General features: G+C 35.7%; 1 protein-coding gene across 3 annotated transcripts in view; it reads left to right on the forward strand.

Annotated features, from left to right (window-relative positions):
* The window catches only part of Smap1 (small ArfGAP 1), a 128,163-nt gene that overhangs the window by 89,793 nt on the left and 12,282 nt on the right, over positions 1–26,088 (forward strand). For all 3 annotated transcript variants that reach the window (XM_013033622.1, XM_013033624.1, XM_013033625.1), the window contains 2 exons: positions 12,609–12,699; positions 24,990–25,117. In XM_013033622.1, coding sequence (XP_012889076.1) covers positions 12,609–12,699; positions 24,990–25,117 — 219 coding nt within the window. The remainder of the gene's footprint in view (positions 1–12,608; positions 12,700–24,989; positions 25,118–26,088) is intronic.

The raw sequence follows: 26,088 nt of genomic DNA on the forward strand, positions 1-26,088 counted from the left end.
GTGGCTTAGTGGTAGAGTGCTTACCTAGCATATATGAAGCCCTGAGTTCAATTCCTCAGTACCACATAAACAAAAAATAAGAAGAAATCCATGAAAATTAAGAGAGAAGTTTAAAAAAGAGTGTTCAGCCCTTAAAAAAATTCCTTTGCTATTCTAGCAAAAGGACCCTGGAGGTCGAATTATTAATACATATATTTAAAGTTTTAAGAGGATTAGATACCGTGCTTAACTAATTTATATCTTCTAATGATAAGTCTAGAAATACGTACAGGGGCTTTTTTATTAATTAACAGGAGATAAAGCATACAGTGCTTGTAGGCCTAATAACACCCATAGACAGGAGATGTCTATCTAATATCCACAGGGAACTGTTAGTAGACACTTAGGGTTTTATTGGTAAGGACATAAGCAATCTAGTTAAACTTCCTTAGTCTTCTCATAAAGATGGATGGGAGCTGAATATGAGGTCAGTTAGGTGAAGCTGTTAAGTAGCAGGTAGCCATGAGAGATGGGAAATGCAAATGGAACCCAAAATAGAAAATAAGATCATCTAATCTCTGAAAGAAAGCATTGTAACTTTATAGTTTACAGGTGATCAGCCTGTATGGTGTCCACTAGGGTTATAGTGTCCCAATATGGGGTGTTGTCTTTCCCCCCTAGTATTACATCCCTTAAGAATTTGTGTAGGTTTCATTTCAGCCTAAGATGGGTCACCAAATTGTTCTAAAACAATAGATCTTTAACTTACCTGTTGATAAAACCTTGATGCCATTGAGTTTACATGTAATTCTATAAACCTCCCCAACTCTTGGGCCATGATTCTGCTTCATGGGCTGGTACTTAGGAGAGACTTCATGTTCCTGCACCATTCTCTCTTGCAGTTACTTTGTAGCCATTTTGATATCTAGAAAGAGCTGGACTATCTGTCACACATCAGTGACTCTTACTGTAACAAGGCTTTACTTGACCATCCTGACACAATAGATTACTAAGATTGTAATTGATGCCACCTGATCTTCCTGTAACTTGAACTGTTTATGCCTACCTTATCATTACCTAACCCAGACTTTCCCTATTTAATATAAGGTCAGTGTCTATGCCCTTGCAGATGGCTGAAGATGAACTAAAGTGCCCCTGTTCCATGTATATGCTACACACTCTTTTTCTGTTGTATTTCTTTTTAAAGAAACTTTCCTCTCACTTTCACTGTGTTCATGTTTTAGTTTAATTCTGTCAGACATAAGGATGAAGGTTGATTAGCTGTGCTGAATTTCCAGTACAAAATCAGGATTCACATCTCACAGCTGCTAACCATTGCTAGTGATGTTGTTGTTATTGTTGTTTTTGCCTTTTATTTGTAAAAGCCTACCTGTAACAATCAGTGAATATGCTTAGCAAATACAGGTTTCTTTTCTCTTGTCTTTGCTTTGAATCAGTTAACTATGGAACCCAAACTACATAGGAAATGCTTTGTAGCTGTCACTTTTGTCTTTGACACTAGAACTTGAAATGCAGTTCTTCACATCTTCATTGGGTATTTGTGAAATGCCTTATTACTTGTATAATGTACTCAGCTCCCTTGAAAGAGTAGCTTTTTTGGGGGAGTGGGGTGGGAGGGGTCTGGTCATGGGGCCTGAACTCTGGGCCTGGGCGCTGTCCCCCAGCTCTTCAGCTCAAGGCTAGCACTCGACCACTTGAGCCACAGTGCACTTCCGGCTTTTTTCTTTTTGCTTATGTGGTACTGAGGAATCGAACCCATGGCCTCAGGCATGCAAGGCAAGCACTCTACCACTGAGCCACCTTCCCAGCCCTTTTTTTTTTCTGTTATAATTTTGACTGACATGGTTGGCTAATAAAAGGAAATGATAAGAGACAATAGGATTTTTGTTGTTCTTCTTATTTCTTAGAACACTATTATCTCCTATCTACTTTTGAAGCAAGATATAGTTGAAACAGAAAGCATGGTTGCTTAGAGTGCCAGTTCCTCCACGTACCCTGTTGTAGACATGATATACTTACCTTGTATTTGCTTGGAATGTCACACTGAAATCCTGTGCTTATTAAATTTTAAGAGCACTGTGAGCCAGGTGATTGTGGCTCATTCCTGTAATCTTTACTACTCAAGAGGCTCAGGATTCAAGCCAGCCCTAGCAGACAAATCTGGGAGAACCTTACCTCCAAATAACCAGCAAAAAGCCAGAGGTAATGGTAGGGTACCAACCTTGAGCAGAAAATACCAAGTGAGAGCATGAGGCCCTGAGTCCCAGTACAGCAACAATAACAAGGAAGAATGGAAGGAGGAGGGTAAGAGGAAGAAGGAAAGGAAGGAAGAAGGACAGGAGAGGACAGGATGGAAAAAAATAGCACTATATGCACACTATATGGGTAATAAGGAATGGTGAGGAATACACAGGTTGTATGTAACTCCCGTATGTTAGCATATGTTCTGTTGTTCAGATTTACAAAGTAGTCATTGAAAGATAAAATTATTAAAAATTTGAAGATGTTACTACCTTCTAGCCTGGGTGCTGTACGGGCTACATGCCATGCAGCTAAATCTGCTAAAGGGTGTTATATGACTTGTTTAGACTTGAGTTTCCAAACTGGGCTTAAAACATAGGCATTTTACTTTTTTGTTTTTCTTTCTTTTGTAATTTTGCTAAGAAGTGAAGCTTACAAATACTACCTTACTTTTCCTGCTCTGTTAAGCTCCAGAGTCCTGTGTAAAGCAAGAATGGCAATAATGAGATATTATAGTGGAACCTGTGTTGAGGAGTGGAGGCCTGCATTGTACCCTAGCACCCTCTCTTCCACACAAAAATAGATAAAGATAAAGATAGAGCTACTCCTTGTAGTAGTTTTACTGCTTTTATCTTGCTAACTTCATCATTGCTGTTTAATTACTGAGAAGCTGACTGGTATTTTCATGCAACCCATAAAGTATCACAGAAATTTGAAAAGATTGTTTTGCCCTCAGGGAGCTTACAATGCCAGGACAGGAACCCATAAGGAATTTCTGTCTGAAGGAAAATACTGTAAGTAAAACTGATACCATATTTCAAATGGATACTTTTAAGAATGCAGACAGGTACTGTTGACAGTTTAGTCAGAATAATGAGCATCAACTAGTTACGTTAAGCAAATCAGGACAGGGTTACATCTCACAATGTTTCATGCAACACACACTGCTCCTAATTGGACTACTTCTGTTAGTCTACATAGAACTTTCAATTTTTTACTTCATCATTGTGATCCACAGTGAATCAAACTATGTGTTCATTTGCTTCACCATGGTATGAGTTTCTTAGGAACCAAATACTAATTTCATCATTTGTATTTTTACTCTAGTGCTTACCAATCTTGGCATCTAACTATAAAAATGTGCTACCATAGCTACTACTAGCTGTCATTTATGAAACACTGTGCTAGCCATTATGAAAGTGGTTCTCTGTTTCTTAATTCTCATAAAAATAATGTACTATAACTACTATTTTCTTTTAACATTGAAGGCTTTTGCTTATGTGGATTCAGCCATCGATGGATGGAAAATATTTGGGGAGGAGGATGAGAGACAGTGATAGAGTGAGGGAGTTCTATGGAGTGAGGGAGTTTGATTAGCATATACTGTATATAGAATGTACATATTACATGTCAAAATGAAACTCCTTGTGTGGTTAACTCTGATACTAATTACAATTTGTCTTTTTTTTGTTTGTTTGTGGGTTTTTTTTTTTTTGGGGTCCGGTCGTGGGGCCTGAGCGCTGTCCCTCAGCTCTTCAGCTCAAGGCTAGTGCTCTACCACTTGAGCCACAGGGCCACTTCCAGCTTTTTTCTTTTTGCTTATGTGGTACTGAGGAATCGAACCCAGGGCCTCAGGCATGCAAGGCAAGCACTCTATCACGGAGCCACCTTCCCAGCCCTAATTACATTTTTCTATATTGAACATGTACAGATTTTTCTTGTCTTTCTCTAAACAATGTAGCATAACTTTTTACAGCATTGACATTTTAGAAGGGACTTAACCATTTAAAGATTTTATTTTGTACTTACAGAACACAGTTTTGGAAAGTTGTACAAACTGAGGATCTGCCAGATTAGAGATAAACAAATGTCTGACTTTTAAAAGGAAAAGCTTAGTGGATTTCAAATACTATATTGTTGAGTTTGACATCAGTTCTGTGAGAAATTAAAATGAATTTTTCCCCCAAGATTGCTTGGACTTTTCATAGTTTTAATTAATTATTTTAATTTTTTCTGAATTTCAAAAGGTTGTACAAGGAGGTTACAATTTTTCAATTTAAGTGTTCAGTGCCTGATGGAATTTTTTAAATAACTTACTATTTTCCAAAATTTACCAGTTTTCACTGCTTGCCTACATGGTTTCCCTAAGAATACTTCCTATCAGGCCAAGTTTATTGTTCAAGAGTCTTAGATCCAATTTGGCTCAAGCAGTAGATTGTGAGCTGATTGAACAATTGTAACCATAGAAGCCCAGCTAATAGAGCTAATATCAGTGGAGAAGGAGTTCCCTGCTTTCTTCTAGCCTTAGTTCTTATCAGCATTTTTATTAACTGAGTGTATCCCTGTCATATTGTGAAATTTTTAATGACTTAGTGACAAACATTAGACAATCAGATGACAGAATTCCTCAGAAGGTGATTTTATTGTTACATTTCCACACTTTTGAATTATATTCCCAGATAAATTTCAACAGATTTCTGTGTTCAGTTATCAGAGATACAGATCATCTGTTTCAGCCATATTCAAAATGCATTTTAAAATTGTTTAACTTACTATTTTCCCTTCCCATTTCTCTGTTTAAAGAGGAAACTTTTCTAATACATAGAATTATCCAAATGTAGAATATTCTATCTCATCATATGCAGTGATTCTGTAACACTGAAAAGTTTTCTTTTAGAGAAAATGAATATAGAAGAGATACAGTACAGTAGTCTTTTATCAGTTGTGTAATGAATTGATTAAATCTTTTAGGACTCCTTCCAGTTCTGAAATATATACAAATTATTGATATTTCTCTATCCCAGTATTAAAATACTAATATACTTTAGTACAATAGTGCCTCTATTCCTTGGGAAGTTTACTTAAACATGTGCATATAGTTAGGGAAGATGTCAATTACAGTTATAAATCTAGCCTTAAAAGTACACTATAAGAAAGAATAAATTTAAAAAACATACCATGTATTTGAAGGTGTAATTTGTAAAAAACAACAACAACAAACTTCCCAAAAGATCTATAAGTGCTAAAACATTAGGGAGGAAAACAGAAATGATTCTGGGGGGAGGGGGGATGGTATTAGAAGTAAAGAGTTATGTGCAAGATTATAGCTCACATAAATAGTTTCATATAATTGGTTTGTGAAAACACAAATAATTTTATATAGTACAATGATACAGCCTGAATTATTTTCTACTTATATAATAGTAATGATATTAACCCATGGCTTTTAAATAATCCATTGTTCACAAATTTTTGCTAAAAAAATCATAACAAATTTCAGCAGGTACACAGATGATAGAATATTCTGGAAATATATAATTCTAGAAATTGTATTTTGTTGAGTAAGTTGTTAGAAAAACATTTCACATTTCAGGTTCTACTGAAGCAAATGATTAGTGTTAGCCCTTCTAAAGCATTGTTCTACCCTTGTCACAGCCATTGCCTTATAAACAGTGGTGGTCAAATTTTCTTCCTTAGTACAGTTGCATTTCCCCAAGAATAATAGCCTTTTTACTTACCCATGTTAAAAACTGGCTTGCTACCTAAATACTAGCACTAATGAACAGTTGGGATCCTCCATATTGTAGAAATAACACAAAATTAATTGACTTTATGGGCAGAGATGTTTAATGTTTAGCATTTCCTCATGTGTTCATTGGCCATTTTTACTTTTGAGAAGTCTCAATTTGGTTCCTTTGCCCATTTATTAATTGGGTGATTGGTTCCTTCAGGCTTTAGTATTTTGAGCTCTTTGCATATTCTGGATATAAGGCCATTCCAGCATATATGGCATTCTGTAGACTGTTTCCACCCCTTTCCCCACAGTTGTGGGGCTTGACTTCAGGGCCTAGACACTGTCTCTTAAGCTTTTTTGTTCAAGTCTAGTGCTCTACCTCTTTGAACCACAGCATTGTGGTAGTTAGTTGGAGATAAGAATCTCATGAACTTAGCTGTTCTGGCTGCCTTCAAACCTTAATCCTCAGATCTCAGGCTCCTGAGTAACTAGTATTATAGGCATCAGCACCCAGCTAGACTGTCTTCTTAGCTTATTAACTATGTTCTTTGCTATGCAGAAACATTTGATACAGTTCATTTGTCAATTCTGTTTCTGATTTGCTGAGTCCCTGAAACTACTCAGAAAGTTCTTGCCTATACCAAGAAATTCTAATATTTCTCTTATTTCTTCCTGTAGTAGTTTCATTGAGGTCTTTGACCTATTTTTAATTCATATTAGTACAAGTTGATAAATAGGGATCCAATTTTAGTTTTTGCACATGGATATACAGTTATCCTAGAACCTTTTATTGAAGACTCTGTCTTTCTTCCAAACTATATTTTTTTGCTCAGATATTAGATGGCTGGAGGTTTGTAGTTTTATTTCTGGATATTTTGTTTCATTGGTCTTCAGGCCTATTGTTGTGCCAGTACCAACTAGTTTTTGTTACTATAACTCTGTAGTAATTTTGAAGTCTGGAATTGTGATACCTGCAGCATTACTTTTTCTGCCCCTCGCCAGGATTGCTTTTTGCAATTCTGGCCATTTGGATTGCTTTCTCTTACTCAGTGAAGAGTAATTTGTATTTTGATGGGCATTGCATTCAAATATGGGATTATTTACTATAACTAAGTTATGACATCTGTGGATGAATGAATCAAGAACATATAATCTCTTTCTTTTTTGGGGGGGTCCAGTCGTGGGGCCTGAGCTCTGGGCCTGGGCACTGTCCCTCAGCTCATCAGCTCAAGGCTAGCGCTCCACCACTTGAGCCACAGCACCACTTCTGGCTTTTTTCTTTTTGCTTTTGTGGTGCTGAGGAATCGAACCCAGGGCCTCAGGCATGCAAGGCAAGCGCTCTACCACTGAGCCACCTTCCCAGCCCCCATATAATCTCTTTTTATATAAAGATTTAATAGATATCTATTATAGATATAATGTGACTTAATAGGGATCTGTATTATCTATATACCATAGATTTTTATTCATCCCATCAGAAAGAATGATATTACATTATTTACAAGGAAATGATGGACCTGGAAAAATTATGTTATGTGAAGTAGGTCAGGCCCAGAGAGACAAAGGACACGTGTTTTCACTCATACACGAAAGTTCTAATTTATAAATATATATGTATATATATAAACATACAGGTTTATATGCATGTGTACACAAATGTATTAACTAAAGTGTAGTATATGCATGGGAGAATTCCAGTGGTGTACTTCCTTTGAGCAACTAACTTGCAGTTTAACAAAATGAATACCAGGAAGCTTGTACTTGAAACGTTGAGCAAGTAAGGTCAAGGGGATGAGGGATGATGAATGAAGAAAGGTGGGAGAATGCCCTCATAACCTTCAATGTATGTATGTAAAGATGAAACTAGGAAAATTGAGGGAATGGGTTGGGTTAGGAATTGGGGAGCATAGTGAAAGGGATGGCGTTGAGATGCATTGAACTCATAAACTAACATGCTTATATCTGAGTTGACTGTAAAGTATCAACAGGGTAGTTAGGTGGTTTTCAAAGTATTGATTTACTATTATTACACTTAACAGTCAATACTTATAATTACAAGATAAAAGCATTTTCATTTTTAAATCTTCAAAAGTTTAGTTTTTTCAAAAATCTTAGATTATCTTATTCATTGCAGCACACAGCAAAGTTGATGTTCTGCAAAATAAAAGATACAAATTAATAGAAAATATTTAAAGAAAATGACTTTTGTTATTGAGGAAATCAGACATTTTGTTCTGAAGGAAATAATCTTTGTGAAGACTTTTTGAGGATTTTTTTAATTTTAAAAAGATTTTTTTCAGGAAGAAAGAGCGTATTACACATTGGTTTGTTACCCAAAGTGTTTAATTATTTATGCTGTAGTGATTTGCTTTTACTTATTCTCTGAATATGAACATTGATACTGTGTATTTTAAATGAGAAGGGAGAACCATTTGCTATGCTCTACAAAGTACACTTTGGAGTGGCCTTGATTTAGGTTTTTAAGGTAAACAGAATACTTCTGCTTCCCTCATAAATAGAGATTGTTGGTGTAGCTATTGTAATTAGTGACAATCAGAAAATGGTTCATCTCTGGATAATAATAGGGAATGTTTGATTTTTGAAATGCTAAATTTATACAATGTAGCAAAGAATGGAAATTTATCACTAGTACTATCTCTTACCTCAGTGGGTAAGATCATTCACAATTACCTTCTTAAATAAATAAATAAATAAAACCTCTCTTGTTAGCCTTTATAATAGGGCAGTAATGCAGCTCTAGCAGTGGACAAATACAATGTGCTGGAAATAGCACTTTTTTTGAAATAGGCTTTTCTGCTCAATTTATGCTTGAACTTAAATGTATAACATAATGGAATAAAATTGTTTTCAAAATTTAAAAAATAGTTTGTATCTTTGTGCTGGAGAATTGTACTTTTTGAGATGTTTTTGAACTCACATAGTGACAGTATAAAAGATAAAATTTTGCTTATCTTCTGAATTTATTATTTTTAGATGCTATTATTCATCCGAAGGACAGGAAAAGAAATGCCTTCACCCTGCCATTTTTACACAGATGTTTAAAATGAATTATAAATTAGAATTAATTTTCAGTTTGGGGGAAAATCATTCAAGAAAATTCATAAATGAATTTTTTATGAATATTTAGCTCTAGGAGATTAAGTATTCTGACTAGAATCTTAGGATGATGGATTATATAGTTCAGTGTTTGGTATTTCTGTCCTTGAGCATCCCAAAGTAAAGATGTTAATTTCTTATGTTTACATTTATGAGTAGTGAGTGTCATCAGAGTTCAACCTGAACTTTTCCCACTTCTTAGTAATGTAAGAAGATAGAAATTGTGTTAGTAAGGAGACTTTGAAGAGAAATCTCAAATTTTAACTTTGCCACACATCAGTGAGTTCAAATGACTACCTCAGCAATATTTGTGGTTGGAGGGATACACCATAGATTTTATGGTATTCAACCCTGTCATATATCAAACTTAAATACAATTTAACTGAATTAGTGAAATCCCTCTAGAATAGCCAGCTCTACTTGGAGTAGTAAGGTAATATTATAGACATATGACATAGCCATTATTATTCACTCATAATCTGACCCATTGTAGGAGCATAGGCCACCTGTCTTCAGAGAAGTGGTTTTTAAGCACTTCAGTATTTAATAACAATTACATTATGGTCCAGATTTATGCTTACTTGTGAGTACAAATGTGCAAATACTACATACTTACCTTTATGTTCTCTTTCTTTTCCCTTCCTTTCCTTCCCTCCCTTCCTTTCCTTCCTCCCCTTCCTTTCCTCCCTCCCCTTCCTTCCTTCCCTCCCTCCCTCCCCCTCCCCACCCTGGCCTGCCCCCAGTCTTTGGGCCTGGGCACAGTCCCAAGCCTCTTTGTGCTCAAGGCTAGCATTCTACCAGTTGAGCCACAGCACCACATGCAACATTTTCTGAGTAGTTTATAGGAGATCACAGTCTCACAGACTTTTCTGCCCAGTCTGGCTTTGAACTACGATCCTGGGATCTCAGCCTCCTGAGTATCAGCTAGGGTTATAGGCCTGAGACATCGGTGCCCAGCTCTTTTCTTTTTTTAACGTGCAAAATTTTCTAGTTAGAGTCTATAAAGTGGATGCTCAAACCAGCTACTGGGTGTGTACTTTTTTGGGGGGGGAGGTCCAGTTGTGGGGCCTGAACTCTGGGCCTGGGTGCTGTCCCTCAGCTCTTCAGCTCAAGGCTAGCACTCTACCACTTGAGCTACAGCGCCACTTCTGGCTTTTTTCTTTTTGCTTATCTGGGGCTGGGGAATCGAACCCAGGGCCTCATGCATTGCAAGGCAAGTGCTCTGCCACTGAGCCACCTTCCCAGCCCCTGGGTGTGTACTTTTGATAAACTAGGCTATTCTCTTCTTGTTAAAGTTTCTCTTTGCCCTAACACTGCTATATTTAGGTTCTTTATACAGTTTCATTTGAAAATGGCTGGGAAGAATCTGCTTAAACTATATATAATTGATATCCAAGAAAAAGGAAGAAATTCTCTTAGGACACAAGTAGATGTGTTGGGTATCTGAGAAGGATTTTTATAGTTCTGATTCTGGGAGTGAGAGTCCAGTTATTGGAGATTATTTACACTATTTGATTTTTGTTTTTCCTCCCCTGTTTAAGCAATGATGGATAGTTTTATACTGAGCAGTATTTAAAGAGGTAATGATAATTTGGTGGTAAAAGAATCATTTTAATTGGAATTGTTTTGAAATGTTATTTTAGCCTGAAATGACTAAGGAGGAATTCAGTTAGGTTTGGATTATATTTGATACTTCTTCTGAAGATTCAATATTTTACCAAAGTAAGAATTCTAAATTTGGGTAACAGGAAAAATGAAAGTTTTAGTTAGTCTGTTCCTACTTAGCTGAGCCTCATTTAATTGATAGAGTGAATAAGATTGTGTTTATTTACAATTTTAAAGTTTCCTAAAGTACCTATTAAGCATAAAACATGCTCAAGCAGTATGGTAGGTAGTGGTATGACCAATGAAAACCTTGGTACTGGAATATTTTAAATTTATAGGTGTTTCCATCTGATCCCTAGATTCATTAGTTTGTTTGAATGTTTATGGTAATGTAGACTATCCAATGAAATGAATGGAGGAAAGAAGGAAGGTTAGGAGAAAGTTCTACCAATATAACCAGTAGAAAAGAGTTGCTTACTTTGTTATCATTCTATTTGTATGTCCCCCTTCTAATCCTTGTAAACATTTCCATAATTTAAAAACATATATACATACACATTTTTTGTGTCTATGTGTATATATTCAGAATCGTATGTACATATGTGCATTCAGGACCATATATGTATCTATCTATCTATCTATCTATATATGTATTTGTATATTGGGGTAGCGTACACATATGGGAGAAAACGTGACCTTTGTCCTTCTGAACTTTTTTTTTTTTTTTGGGTCCGGTCGTGGGGCCTGAACTCTGGGCCTGGGCGCTGTCCCTCAGCTCTTCAGCTCAAGGCTAGCGCTCTACCACAGCGCCACTTCCGGCTTTTTTTTTTCTTTTTGCTTATGTGGTGCTGAGGAATCCAACCCAGGGCCTTGAGCATGCAAGGCAAGCGCTCTACCACTGAGCCACCTTCCCAGCCCCCTTCTGAACTTTTAAACCTCCAGTATTGGTTAAAACTCAAACTTGCTTGGGGAAAAGAATTCAAAATAATTTCAGGAACTGAAGCTACAGCAGTATTCCATGGTACAGCAGTATTTTGCATGTCTGAGGCTCTGTCTGCAGACATATGTTGAGTAGAAAATTATCTGAGGGAGACAGTAACTAGAAAACAAGTGAAGCAGATAGAAGTTAGAAGATGTATAACATAGAAGTTAGATATCTGTATAAGTAGTAATAAAAAGTGAACCTATAACAAGTATATATAATATAAATTCTTTAAATACTGATGGTAGAAAATGATCTTGTAGGAATAGTTTGCAATAAGTAAATAAATGAATGTTTTATTGTCCTAGAGAGATAGGCTTTCAAATTGAGAGCTAAAGGTCTTTTCATCATGTCCTATGCAACATGGTTTTTGTATGTGTGAGGAAAAGACTTGAATGTGTATCTAATTTCAGCTTCTGAGAAATAGTCAAATATTACATTAAAACAATAATTAAGAGCTGTAGTTTATACCTGTAATCCTAACAACTGAGAAAGCCGAAATCTGAGGAGTATGTTTCAAAGAGCAGCTTGAGCAGGAAAAGTCCATAACTCTGTATCTTCAATTAACCACCACAGAGCTGGAAGTGTTCAAGTGGTAGAGCACTATCCTTAAGCAAAAGAAAAAGCTCAGGGACAGTGCTCAGTCCCTGAATCAAGGCACATGTGTGTGTGTACACCTACACACACACACACACACACACACACACACAAATAATTAGCTATGAAGAGTCAGGAGTTGTAAAACAATTCATTGGGCTTTTTTTGGTGCAGTTGCATCTCATGCACTGATAATGTGGATGATGGGACTCAAAGGCCAAACCCAGCCTTGGCTAATAGAAGTATATTAGTAGTAGCAAGGAAGTAATATGAAATTCATTTCTTCAAAATAATTCACACAAAGAGTATAATGGCTATGAATAATTATACTAGGGGTTAAGATTGTATATTTACTATTTTGAGTTCTAAAATGTGTAAGATTGCCATTCTGTGTTCAAAGACCATTGTTTACTTATTCTTTATTTTTAAAAATTGCTCTGTGCTTCATTATACTGTTTCACATAATTCCTTATATTAACTATCCAAGTGGCTTTAAAGATTTGTTTGATTTTATTTAAGAAAAATTAACAAATTTTATTATTTATTTTAAAGCTACAAAAGAAAGAAGATCAACAACTGGAGACTAGAAAAAGCACCAGCCCTAAGAAGGCTGCAGAGCCCACTGTTGATCTTTTAGGACTTGGTAAGTAATAATAAATGAAAACCATCATTGGTTACAAAACAAAACCTTTTCTTGAAGTGTGACTATTGTGGCTTTAGGTTAAAAGATGACTTTAAACTAAAAGATGCATATTAAGTACATTTTAATATAGTATGGTTATTTTGTAGATTTATCACAAAACAGAAACCTTTAATAAGAAAGCCAGTGTCTGTCAGTACTTTCTTCACTGAAATACAAGAAACGGGGTCCTTGGGGGAAAATATTCAAGTTATTTTCAAAGGGCTTGGTGGATGTGACAGTTCAAAATAAATAGTGGGTTCTTTTTTCTCCTTAGCCTCCATTCCCATTCAGTTTTTCAAAATAATTGTGGGATAGCCTATTGTAAAACATGTAGGTGTAAATTTAAATTTACTTTGTTCATTTAAACTGTATTTGATAGAAGATCACATAGTGGCTAATTCACATCTTATTCTTCATCATAGTAAAAAATGCTCATTTTAATTTAATGTCCTGTTTCTTCTCATGACTAGCAGATACATGTTTTTTCCATGGTAAGTAAACAGGCTTTTATTTAAGAAGTGCATGTACTGTGTCTGTCTTCGAAAACTGTAAGCTCCTTTTTTAATTTTAGAGTATGACTACATTTTTAATGCTTTAGTAAGATGAAAAGGTTAGAATATTCAGTCACACAAAGCCTTTTGAAGGATTTACACATAGATAATTCATTCAAAATAGAAAGCAAACGTCTAAGAACTCACCTCAGAGCTGGATGTCAGTGGCTCACGCCTGTAATCCTAGTTACTCAGGAGGCTAAGATCTAAGGATTACAGTTCAAAGCCAGCCCAGGCAAGAAAGTCTGTGGGACTCTCATCTCCAATAAACCAGTAGAAAACCAGAAGTGGCGCTGTGGCTCAAGCTACTGCTCACCTTGAGCTGAAGAGTACAGGGACAGCGCCCAAACCCAGAGTTCAAGCCCCACGCCTGACCAAAAGAAAAGAAAGAAAAAGAAAAAAAAAAAGAACTCACCTCAGCCATTTCAGCAAAAGCAAAAACTGGAGACAAGATTCTTTAGTCAGTATCTTATCTGCTCCTTTTAATATTTTACTTTTTCTTCCTTGTAAAAGAATTGGCTTGTAATAGTTATTTTTAGTAATATCTGAGTCTTGGAGTTATAATGAACATTTCAACATTTATAAATTTTAGAAATATTGAGAACCAAAAGAAGATAATGAAAGTCAGTTGATTGAAGGATAAATTTGAACATGATACACTGCTTTTCAAAAAAACTGGTCTTCCTATTGAGTAAATTGGTTTTGTGTTAAAAATTACATTTGAATGTTTTATTCATTTCTTAGTAAGTTAAAGATGTAATCCCTGGAGGTAAAATTCTTCTGGTGGTTAAAAATAGTATATTAGAAATACAAAAAACAACTCTAACTTTGAAAATAAGGCTCTGAATATAATTATGTTGAATTCTGTCCTCAGAACTTTGGTATTTTATTTTCTTTGCTGTCTATGAAAGAAAAAAGAAAAAGTGTTACTACTGAAGTGAGGAAATATATTTTTCTTTTTCTTTACTACAGCATTTCTTTGCCATTCTGAATGTCTGTTTCATTATAACTTTTATATTTTATTCTTATATGTAATTTAAATTTAAAATTTTTTATTTTATATATTATATATAAATGTAAATAAAATGTATACATATATAAATATATCATTTATTTTATATGGTATATATAATTTATATATTTACATTTATAATTTTAAAATGTAAGATCTAGATGATAATGTGGTTAATACTGAGTATGTATCCTGGCACCATTGTAGGCACTAGAGAGATAGTTCTAAAAGAAAGACAGTAATAATCTTTGCCTTCTGGGAACTTCCTTTCTATTTGATGAGATAATAGTTAAGTAAAATGTTATTAGGGCGAGTGACAGTTAAAAGGAGAGTAGTTGTAATTTTATTAAGGTAGATAGTGATACCACATGTAGGTATCATTGGAGCAAATCTGATGAAGGTATACATATCTAGATTTGCAGGCAAGAGCATGCCAGGAAGTGAGAATAACAAATGTAAAAGGTCTCCAGTGGCAGCCTGCTTGTGCAGCAACAACAGAATAGTTAATTGTAATGTTCTGGGCAAATAATGACAGATAGAGAAGTGAGGAATCAAGATGATTTTGAACAAATTTTAGCTTTTAATTTGAATGACTTGGAAAAACATAAAATAGTTGTCTGAAATGTTTCTGACTGATAAAGCAGAATGGAGATTGAGAAATCATTGGATTCAGCAATTGGAGACATAGTGAAGATAAAATAAACTTTTTCATATTTAAGAAATTATTTTGAATTCTTGGCTGAGACTAAATAAGAGTATAGAAAGGCAAGGCTAGAAACAAAAAGAGTTTTTGAAGAAGGGAATCTGGTGGTTCACTCCTGTAAGCCTAGCTACTCAGGAGCCTGAGATCTGAGGATCAACGTTCAAAGCCAGCCCAGGCAGAAAAGTTCATGAGACTCTTATTTTCAGTAACCAGAAAGAGCTATAAGTGGAGGTGTGACTCATGTGGTAAATCAAAAACCTTGAGTATAAAAGCTAAGAGTGCATGGTCCTGTGTTCAGGCCCAAATACTGGTACAAAAAATAAAAACAAAAAAATAAACTATTGCAATGACAATGGCTTAGTAATTGGAGGTTATAAGCTATATTAATTAGATTTCGAGTATATGTTGGAGATATACCTATTGGATAAATCAAGTAGGATTTGCTAACCAATTACCTGTGTAAAATGAGAGAACAGAAGGAGAATTAAAGAGGAAAGGGCAATAAGTGTGTTAGCTTTCAGCAAAATCAGTAAGATAGGATTGCTGTTTACTTTGATACTGGTCTTAGAGCTTTGAACTCAGTGCCTGGGCGCTGTCCCCGAGCATATTTTGCACAAGGCTAGTGCTCTTTCAGTTGAGTCACAGCTACACTTTTGGCTTTTGTTGTTGTAATTTATTGAAGATAAGAGTCTCACAGACTTTGCTGCCTGGGCTGGCTTTGAACTGCTGTCCTCAAATCTGAGCCTCCAGAGTATGATTATAGGCATGAGCTACTGGCACCCAGATAAACTGAGGTCTTAATTATGCAGTTACGTGGATTATAAATTTAGGAGAGGTCCACTTGAGGAAGTCATCAGCCTGTGAATGTTGCTTGAAGTTCTCAACTAAGAGAATGAACATAGGCTAACCAGAGGAGATGCAAGTGCTATACCCTAAAGTACTCTAGAAAAGTGACCACAAAGGAGTTAGTGGTAAAGTAGGAGTATTTGATGATACTTACTATGTAAGAAGTTAGGTTAAAATTTCTGTATAAGTTAGAGTGTTCTAGCTTATGCTATGGTAACAAACATATTTAAAATATAGCATTACATGCTATGTCCATCACAAATTAGGTATTGCTCTGCCATATGTCATCTATACTTCAGAACCCATGTTGACAGAGCAGCCTCTGTTTAGAACAAGAATTGGCAAACTTTCTATAGAAAAATAAAGAGAACATATTTTAGGCTTTATGGGCATACAGAGTCTCCAATAACTACTTGGCCATAGACAGTATTCAATGAATGAGCATACTGTGTTCTATTAAGACCTCATTAAACAACAACAACAAAAAAAAAACCCAGAAAGTTACAACTATATGTAATCTCTACCCTGGAACCACAACATTCTTCTCTAAGCAAAGAAAAAGAGAGCTAAATAGGGGAACACCTGCTAAATAGGGGAACACCTACCCATAATTTTAAATTCCTAAGTTCTATACATCTACACGGCACCAGGTTGGCTCCTGCCCTAAAACACCATCCTATTTTGATTGGCTCCTGCCCTAAAACACCATCCTATTGTTGTATTGGAGTGGCTCTTGTCACCAAATGGGTAGAACTAACCATAAAAACACAAGAAACATGTCCAATCAACTAGCCCCAACTCTATCTCCACATAAATAAGCTATAGAGCAGTCCCAGAATGACCTAGAGAATAATGCTCAAGATACTTTAAAAGCATGGCTGGTAAATCTGAATGAAAAATTGAACACCCTGCATAAGGCTATAACTGAACTTGACGAGCCAACCAGAAACTTATAGACAAGTTCATGGCCTCCACAAATAAAAAGATACTTCATGGCCTCCACAAATAAAAAGATAAAGGAACTCCCAACAGAAGGAGAAAGAGTCCAATGAAAAGATAGAAACCCAGATAAAGGAGTGGAAAAACAAATCCAAAACCCAACTCCATGTTAAGGCAATCTATTCAAGACTTAAAACCTCAATAAGAGCTGGACACCATTAAGAAAGACCAACAAGCTGGGTGTCAGTGGCTCACGCCTGTAATCCTAGCTACTCAGGAAGCTGAGATCTGAGGATCATGGTTCAAAGCCAGCCCAGGTGGGAAACTCCATGAGATTCTTATCTCCAATAAACCACTCAGAAAACCAGAAGTGGCGCTGTGGCTCAAGTGGTAGAGCACTCGTCTTGAGCTGAAGAGCTGAGGGACAGCGCCCAGGCCCAGAGTTCAAGCTTCACAACCAACCAAAAAAAAAAAAAAAAAGACCAGCAAGAAGGAAGGGAGATAAAAAGCAAAGTAAAAAGTCTTGAAAGCAGAATAGAGGAAGCAGAAGACAGAATCTCTGAGGCAGAAGGTAGTTTAGACTCCATAGAGAAAGAGCACACAGATATTCATAACAAAACCAAGAAGCATGACAGATCACTGCAGGAGCTACAAGATGTAATCAGAAAGCCTAATATGAGACTAATAGATGTAGAGGAGGGCCTGGAAAGGGAAGCCAACACATTAGGAAATATATTCAGCAGAATCCTAGCAAAGAACTTCCCAAATATGCAAAAGCTCAGACCCATCCAGATATAAGAAGCTTTTAGGATCCCAAATAGACCAGGCCAGAATAGGACATCCCACCACCACATACAGTCTGTACAGGATGGATTGAAACTAAGGAAAGAATTCTTAAAGCTGCCAGGGAAAACAGAACAATCACCTATACAGGTAAGCCTATCAGAAAAACCTCAGACTTCTCAGCAGAGACCATGAAAGCAAGGATACCATGCCTAAAGACAAATAACTACCAACCAAGAATAATTTATACCCAGCTAAGCTCTCATTCATAGCGGAAGGACAAATAAAAACCTTCCACAGCAAGGAAAAACTGAAACAATATATCGCTACCAAACCAGCTTTGCCAAAAATCCTCAAAGATGTTCTACATATAGAAAACCAAAAAGAACAGGGTATTGGCAGTGAAATGACCAACAAACATCATGAACAGCCAAGGCACAGCTCTCCCCCCCCCCCCAAAAAAAAAAAAAGGATAAAAAGGCAGGAACAAACACCTCTCAGTCCTAACTCTAATATTAATGGACTTAACTCTCCAAATAAGAGACATAGATTGTCTAGTTGGATTAAAAAGCAAGATCTTTCTATCTGCTGTCTTCAAGAGAGACACATTACCCACAAAAACAAATATATTCTGAAGGTGAAAGGCTGGGATAAAATCTACCAAGCAAATGGCCCCCATAAACAGGCAGGAGTTGCAATCTTAGTATTAGATAAAATAGACTTCAAATTAAATGGGAAGAGATAAAGAAGATCATTACATAGTGACTAAGGGATCTCTCCTTCAGGAGGATATTACAGTTCTAAATATCTACTCACCAAATAATGGAGCACCCACATTTCCCTCAAATCACAGATAGATCCAAAGACAATAATTATGGGGACAAGGGAAAATGTGGTCCTAAACATCAAAGCAGGAAATCTTTACCCACCATTTACTTATACTTTAATGATCTCTCAAGGGAATAGAGATTAAGTCCATCAAATAACTGTAATGCAACATTAATTATGTGTGCAAAAGTTAATTTTATAAAGGTAGTGTTACATCTAGACATGGCATATATTGTAAGTTTTACTTATACATTGTGTAACTGAAAGCATGATAAAAAGGTTATAATTCTGATCAGGGCAAGACATTTTGAAGAAGGAAGGCTCAGTACTAGATGGGAACTAAAAGAAAATTTAACCTCTTCAAAAATACTGGTCACTATTTCCCTTTTCATCCCAACAAAATTAGGATTACCTAACTTTTGCTTTTGGCCACTGTAGCCACTGTAGCCAAGACATCTATGTTTAGAAAGTATTTCAGATTGTCATGTAATGAAGCATTTGCTTTATGCCAGTCAGGGACAGAAAAAGCTGGACAAGACTCTGATTATAAATATAAAAATAAGTATATTGCTGGTGGTAAGTAAAGAGCCTTGTAACATACCAGGGTTTGTCCATGCTGAATACATTCAGATACCATTAAAAATGGAAAAAGCACATAGGAAGGTTGACACTTTGTAGTCCCTGGACTCGAGGAACATATGGGAGGTAGAGTCACTGGGCTACCTACATTTTTATCTTTCTTGTCACTTTCTGTTAAAATATTTAAACTTTCAGTTTAAAATATTTACCAGTTCACACACACACACACACACCAATGCTTGCCTGAAATCTTAGGGTTAAATAGGAAGAAATTAGTTACCCATCGTTTACTAACTGTAAACCAGAGGTGTGTGGGAGATCTGATTTGAAGTAGATATGATGCAGCTCATTGTAAACATGCCTCAGAAAGGGAGCTTAGGCTGAGCATGATCCCTACCTTCTTCCCTCCCATTCCCCACTCTTATTGAAATATAAAGTATATTGTTTTCATTTATAAATTCCACCACAGGCCTAGAATTAGAAACTAAGTAGCATTTTAAATACTTTTGACCTTGTCCTTATTTGGATTATTGTTGTGAGGTGGGTTTCTGGTATAGACAGACAGTTAACAGAATTGACAGCCTCATTCATTGTAGTAAGGACTTCTAAGTGATAGTGATTGGCATCAAGACTTTGTCTTAGATGAAATGTTCTCATAATGATGTGAAATGCATTAATAAATGTGTGCTGGTCACACCTTAATGTTTGTGTAAGATCTAACATTGATTTAAAAACATTCCTATAGCTTAAAACATTTTAGCCTTTCTTGTCAATTTCTGTTATGTGGACAGTTTAAAATAAGCATTCATCTATCACTTCACAATAGAAAACACTAATCTGAAATATTACCCTCTAGCTACTAATTGTAGGTTTGATATCATGGCCTTAAGATCAAAATCATTTCTTCATTTTACTGCATTATTAAAATTTCTCCTGTTTTCTCATTCCTTTTCAAGGAGTCTTTTGTGCTTCTTTACAATAAACTTCTTCCAATTGCCTTAAGGCTTTTCTTCTACTCTAATCTCCCACTGTCACTACTCCCACTCTCACTACTGTTTCTCCATACTGATGAAAGGGAGCCTTCTCTTGCTACTGACTTCCTACAACTGTTCTTTAACTGAACAAAGTGCATGTCTGTGGTGAATTCCATTACTTGTATGCACAGATATTCTCATTATCTCATAGAATGCACTTATGGTTAAAAGAAGTTTTGTTTGTCCGTGTGTGTGTGTGTGTGTGTGTGTGTGTGTGTGTGTGTGCAAGGCATAACCTAAGCCATTACAAATAAAAGTGTTAAGTTATGGTGATATGCACTGTTTAAACCACTTCATTTGTACAAGCCCTGTTCTTTTTTTTTTTTTTTTTGTCTGTCATGGGGCTTTAACTCTGGGCCTGGGAGCTGTCCCACAGCTCTTCAGCTCCAGGCTAGTTCTCTACCACTTGAGTACCACTTCTGGTTTTGTGGTAGTTTATTGGAGATAAGAGACTCATGGACTTTTCCTTCCTGGGCTGGCGTTGAACTGTGATCCTCAGATCTCAGTCTCCTTAGTAGCTAGGATTACAGGTATGAGCCACTGGCACCTGGCCTTTCTAATTTAAACTAACTTTCTGAGAACTGTAGCTAGTATTTTGGTGTCCAGGTGCTTTTGTGCTCTATTGAGTTTTTTTTTTTTTTTTTCAGCCAGGAAAGAATGTGCTATTACTGGGCCCTTGATCAGATGAATTCATTCTTTTGCCAATGGGTTTGAAGTACTCTTCAGTAGCTCAGTATATATTATATCCCATCTTTGCGCTCAGCCCACCTCTATCTGTATTCCTCCCTATAAATTGGTAAGATGTTGGGCTTGGTACAGGGGGGACAACAGAGTAATGGACGTGATGAGGAAGTGTTTGAGTGCAGCTTCAAAAAAGTTTCAAACTGTTCAATTCTTGCTTTGCAAATTTAATTTAAATAATTACAAATTATCTAAAAGTTGGTTTTTAATTTTCAGATTTTAAGTTATTTCTTTTTTTTTTTTTTTGGGGCTTGAACTCTGGGCCTGGGAGCTATCCCTCAGCTCTTCAGCTCAAGGCGAGCGCTCTACCACTTGAGCTACAGCACCACTTCCGGTTTTCTGGTGGTTTATTGGAGATAGGAATCTCATGGTCTCTCCTGCCCGGGCTGGCTTTGAACCGCGATCCTCAGATCTCAGCCTCCTGAGTAGCTAGGATTACAGGCGTGAGCCACCAGCGCCCGGCTTAAGTTATTTCTTGTAGTGAGGTATACTTGTAAATACATGGCTTTTGATGAAAATAATTTAAAGAAAACAGCCCTAGCTCCCCAGGTCAGAAGATTCCATTGTAGTACAAGCTTTCCTACTTAACTAGCTGAGGTACATTGAAATATTTGTCTCTTTCTGTCCTAGTTTCTGTAACTGAAGATAAAAAGTGATCTCATCTTTCATGCAATAAAAATGATAAATAAACTTTAAAACATCTAGGATAAAAGTGATGTTTATAATGATGGTAATGGATAATGATTCTTTATCTTTTTGAAATACTGAAAGCTTAAAACCAAGTTCTCTTTAAAATAAAACAATCCTTTTAAAGAAATATATTTTGTAAGTCAAATCAAACAGTAAAATTGACAAATATTGGAGCCCATTGGGAACTTGTATTTATTAATTTTGTTAGGCTGAAAAGTTTTAATTTAGATGCTGTGTAGGGGTATGGCTTTTGCAGTAACAAGGAAAATTGATGGTAGTGAAATCTAGAACCCATCATTATGGTCATATAAGCAGGAAAGACTAAAGTATAGAGAAAAGGGTAAGTCTGGTACTGGTATGAGAATAGAGGAGTCTTTGGTTCTCATGGCAAGATATCTGGTTAGAAGAAAATACTGATTAGGCCTGTCAGGAAAGACTTTTACTTCAGGTTTAATGGGATCTGAGAAAATATTCCATCATCAGTTGAAAATTATGCCAGCTTTGCCACAAAGATAGCTGTCCCTAAGTAGATACATTCTCTGTTTGATTCTAAAGGATTTCAGTTTCCTGTAGACTTAAACTATGAGTTCGAAATTGTGACTGTCACATTATCCACGATTACAAAAAGGGCCAACTTTATATGAAGAACCTGAGAGTTCAGGAGGCCAGTTTTAAAATGCAATTAAAAAGTGAGAGAGTGGACCTTGTTTTTGACATGCTAGTGAAATAGAAGTCAATAATTTTCAGAGTAAGGACATAAGTTGTTTTGTATAATTTACATTAAGGAACATAGATGGTCATGGTTCTGTTCTTGTCAGAGTGAAAATCTAGAACTTGCAATGTCCATTAATCATTAGTTGATTAAGTTGTAATAAGTTCATTCAGTAATAGGATGTAGTTTTCCCATCCCCATGGTCTATCATTTTATATAAAAATTTTTGTATGGTCATATACCTTTGTAAAAATTCATGATAAAATACAGATAGCATCAAATTTACCATTCCTAAGTGCACAGGCAGTGGTATTAAATACATCTGTTCTGCAACAGTCACCATCCCCATGATGGAGATTTCCAGTTTCTTCATTTTTGCATAACTTCAAATTTTTATGAGCATGCATCACTTTTGTATTAAAAACTTAATGATTATAATTCAAGCTTTTCTCTAGGGCCATGACAGTAGGCATTCTAGTAGTCATGTTTATACTCCTAAAGGCTGTGAAGAGTAGTAAAATGTGATTTCAAAAGCCAAATAATGAAGAGGTGACTGATCAAGAACACTGGACATTTATATGTACACATTAAACTATAATGCAACAGCTGCTGGGTGCAGGTGGCTCATGTCTATAATCCTAGCTATTCCAGAGGCTGAGCTAGGGGGCTTGTGATTTGAAGCCAGCCTGGGCAGAAAACATCTGTGAGATTCTTAACTCCAATTGATCAACAAAAAGACAGAAATAGAGCTGTGGTTTAAGTGGCAGAGCTTTAGCCTTTTGCAAAATATTCTTGAGGATAGTGCATAGTAGGCCTTGAATTCAGGCTCTAGGACTAGCACAAAACAACAACAAAACAATATTCTTCTGAGCTTTTAATTGTTACTGATATAAATAAATACTTTCATGTATTTGCTAAGCATAACTAACTTCTAAGTAAACACAGTAGGTCTGCTAAAATATAATGTGCTATTTGTAGTTGATGAGGTTGTTCTCATTCCCAACTCTGCTTATTCACATTATTTACTGAAATGTGAAAAAATGTTCAGTTGTATATTTAAATCTACTCTGTCCTTTTAAAATATTCCTTTATTTCTGGTTAGTATTTGGAGTAAAACAGAAAACAAGTTCTTTAAAGAGATCTAGCTTCAAAATGAATGTTACTTGGAAGAATTAGAAATAAAAAAATTACTTTCATATATAAATCATTTTAATTCTCTTAATGTCTTGTTTGTATATTATATTTTCATGCCAATGAATTAACGATTTCCAAGGTGTAAGTAGAAGGGGTGGGAATGAACTGATTTTGAGGGGACTGAGTTGATAAAATGAGTTGAGTTAACTTTGTTATTTATAACACGTGAAAATACATGTTTCTTTTTATGGTTTTGATAATGTGCTATCACTGAAGATAACTTGAAAAATACTTGTAGTTATTATTTTCCAAATTAACCTTATTTGGGTTTCACACACCTATATATAGATTGTAAAAACGAATGTGCTATTTATTCATGAGTTAATGATTAACTTTTAGTAATTCACTTAAGCTTCAATAGGAAAACAATAGGAAGAGAAGAAAACAATGACTGTCTTTGGTTTGTGGTGAAAATAGACAGTAAATAGAAGACTTTCCATTAAAATTTGCCAAATATTTGAGTTCTGGCTTTGTACCAGTTAAATGTTGAAAGACTTGTTAAATATTTTTTTGGTTTACATTTGAGAAGGGTATGGTCTGAAAGAGAGGTCAGATGATTTTGAAAGTTGTTAAAAATGAAAGGCTGACTAGACTATCAAGCTCCCTGGAACCTTGCTTGCACTTGGAAATTGTCCGCTTGACTCAGTTCATTAAGTCAGTTCATTCAACCCAAGTCTCTCTAGTCATTTTGCTCAACTCAGTCCATGCAACTCATTTTCAATTCACTCAACTCATTTCACACAATTCAGCCCACTCAACTCAGTTCATTCCTACTACTTCTTTTTCAACTTGCAAATCTCTTTATTTTTTGGCACTTTTTAAAAGGAGATACACAAAATGAGATATACTTCTTTTTGCGTTATTAAAATTAAATTTTTTACTAGGGAAAAATAAATTGTCAGTGTGTATCTTGTATAATTCTGTATTAGAAAAATAGATGTTTTGGAAAATCCTAAAGGTTGTATTTTCAGAGATTTTTAAGTGTTTACTATAGAATCAATTTAAGTACCATTTGGATTTTTTTTTTCTAGCCAGTATATTTCTTCATTGTGTCTAAAATACATGTCAGACATACTAAACTTTCAAATTTTATTTCCAGAGTAGGTAAAAATGAGTGTATTTCAAAAATCAGTATGCAGAACAATGTCAAATAGTATAACATTTGTTAAAAGGGGGTTGCTTATTTCTAGAAGCTAGCAGATAAAGAATATCCTGAGAAAATAAAACCGAAAGTTCATTTCTTTGGGTATAGGCATATATCCTGATAGATAGAGGATTTTTGAGTTGTTCTGTTTTTGGTGGTTCCTGCCTTCTCCAACTCCAGGTTCTAGGGCTTGAACTCAGGATCTGAGTGTTGTCCATGAGCCTCTTGGTGCTCAAGGCTAGTGTTCTACCATGTGATCCACAGCACCAATTCGGCTTTTTCTGAGTAGTTTGTGGGAGATAAGAGTCTCATAGACTTTCCTGCCTGGGCGCGCTTTAAACTGATATTCAGATCTCAGCTTCCTGAGTAGCTAGGATTGCAGGTGTGAGCTACCAGTGCCTGGCTGAGTTGTTCTGTTTTAAAACCTCATAATTTAAAAATAATGTTTTTATGTAATTCAAGACATTATCAACACAAGGATCTATATTTTCACAGACGGCCCTGCTGAGGCTCCAGTGACCAATGGGAACGTGACCACAGTGCCAGCCCTAACTGATGATCTGGACATCTTTGGACCAATGATTTCTAATCCCTTACCTGCAACTGTCATGCCCCCAGCTCAGGTAGGTGATAAATGGGGTTTTATATGACTGCCACATATTCCTTTTTTGAAAAGTTTCAGCAGTTTAATTTAGAAATAATTGTTTCTGAGTAACCTGTGACTTCAAAGCCTACTTGTCATTGACTTGGAAAGCTAAGCCTATAGCTTGATTTTACATATAAAATTTCACTTAAATATAGTTGTTGTTATCAATTTACATTGTTTTTGGCTGCTATAGAAGCACATCTGAAACTGTAGAAACTATAGAGGCATAAACTTTATTGTCTATCTTCCTTCACCCCTTTTTTGTGTGTGGTATTGAGCTTTGAACTCAGAGCCTCAAGCATTTTACCACTTGAGCCATGCTTCTGTATCCAAACTTTGTTCTCTTAAAAGCTCTAGCACTTGCTTTAGGGAAACAGTTTAGAATTGCTACTTCAACCTGACTTAAAATCAATAAGGTCATTTATTTACTTTGGAAGTTTCTAAATTATATATGTTTTCATGGGAATAAGAATCTCTAGCAAATTTAGCACCCAGTCTTTTTTTCTAAAAGTAAGTTATATTTTAAGTTAAACTTTTTATTGCTATTGTGTGTGTGTTATATATGTGTGTGTAGTTTAATCTTAAGGTTTTTAAGAAGTGTTAATGGTAAAGAAATTTTGAATTGCCTAATTAACATTACATGAAATTTCAGATGTAATATATGAACTTTCAGGATACAAGTTACTCTTAATTGTACATTAAGATTCTATATATCATATTTTAACTTTGCACATACAGTTTGTTTTAAGATAGAAAGATAAATTACTTTTTTTGCCTACAGAAAAGGAAGTTTTGTATGTTTGGAAAAGTTTTAATAAGAAAAAGTCTGGAGGGCTGGGAAGGTGGCTCAGTGGTAGAGTGCTTGCCTTGCATGCTCGAGGCCCTGGGTTCGATTCCTCAGCACCACATAAGCAAAAAGAAAAAAGCCGGAAGTGGCGCTGTGGCTCA

The sequence above is a fragment of the Dipodomys ordii genome, unplaced genomic scaffold (assembly GCF_000151885.1).
Source record: "Dipodomys ordii isolate 6190 unplaced genomic scaffold, Dord_2.0 Scaffold172, whole genome shotgun sequence".
Lineage (NCBI taxonomy): Eukaryota > Metazoa > Chordata > Mammalia > Rodentia > Heteromyidae > Dipodomys > Dipodomys ordii.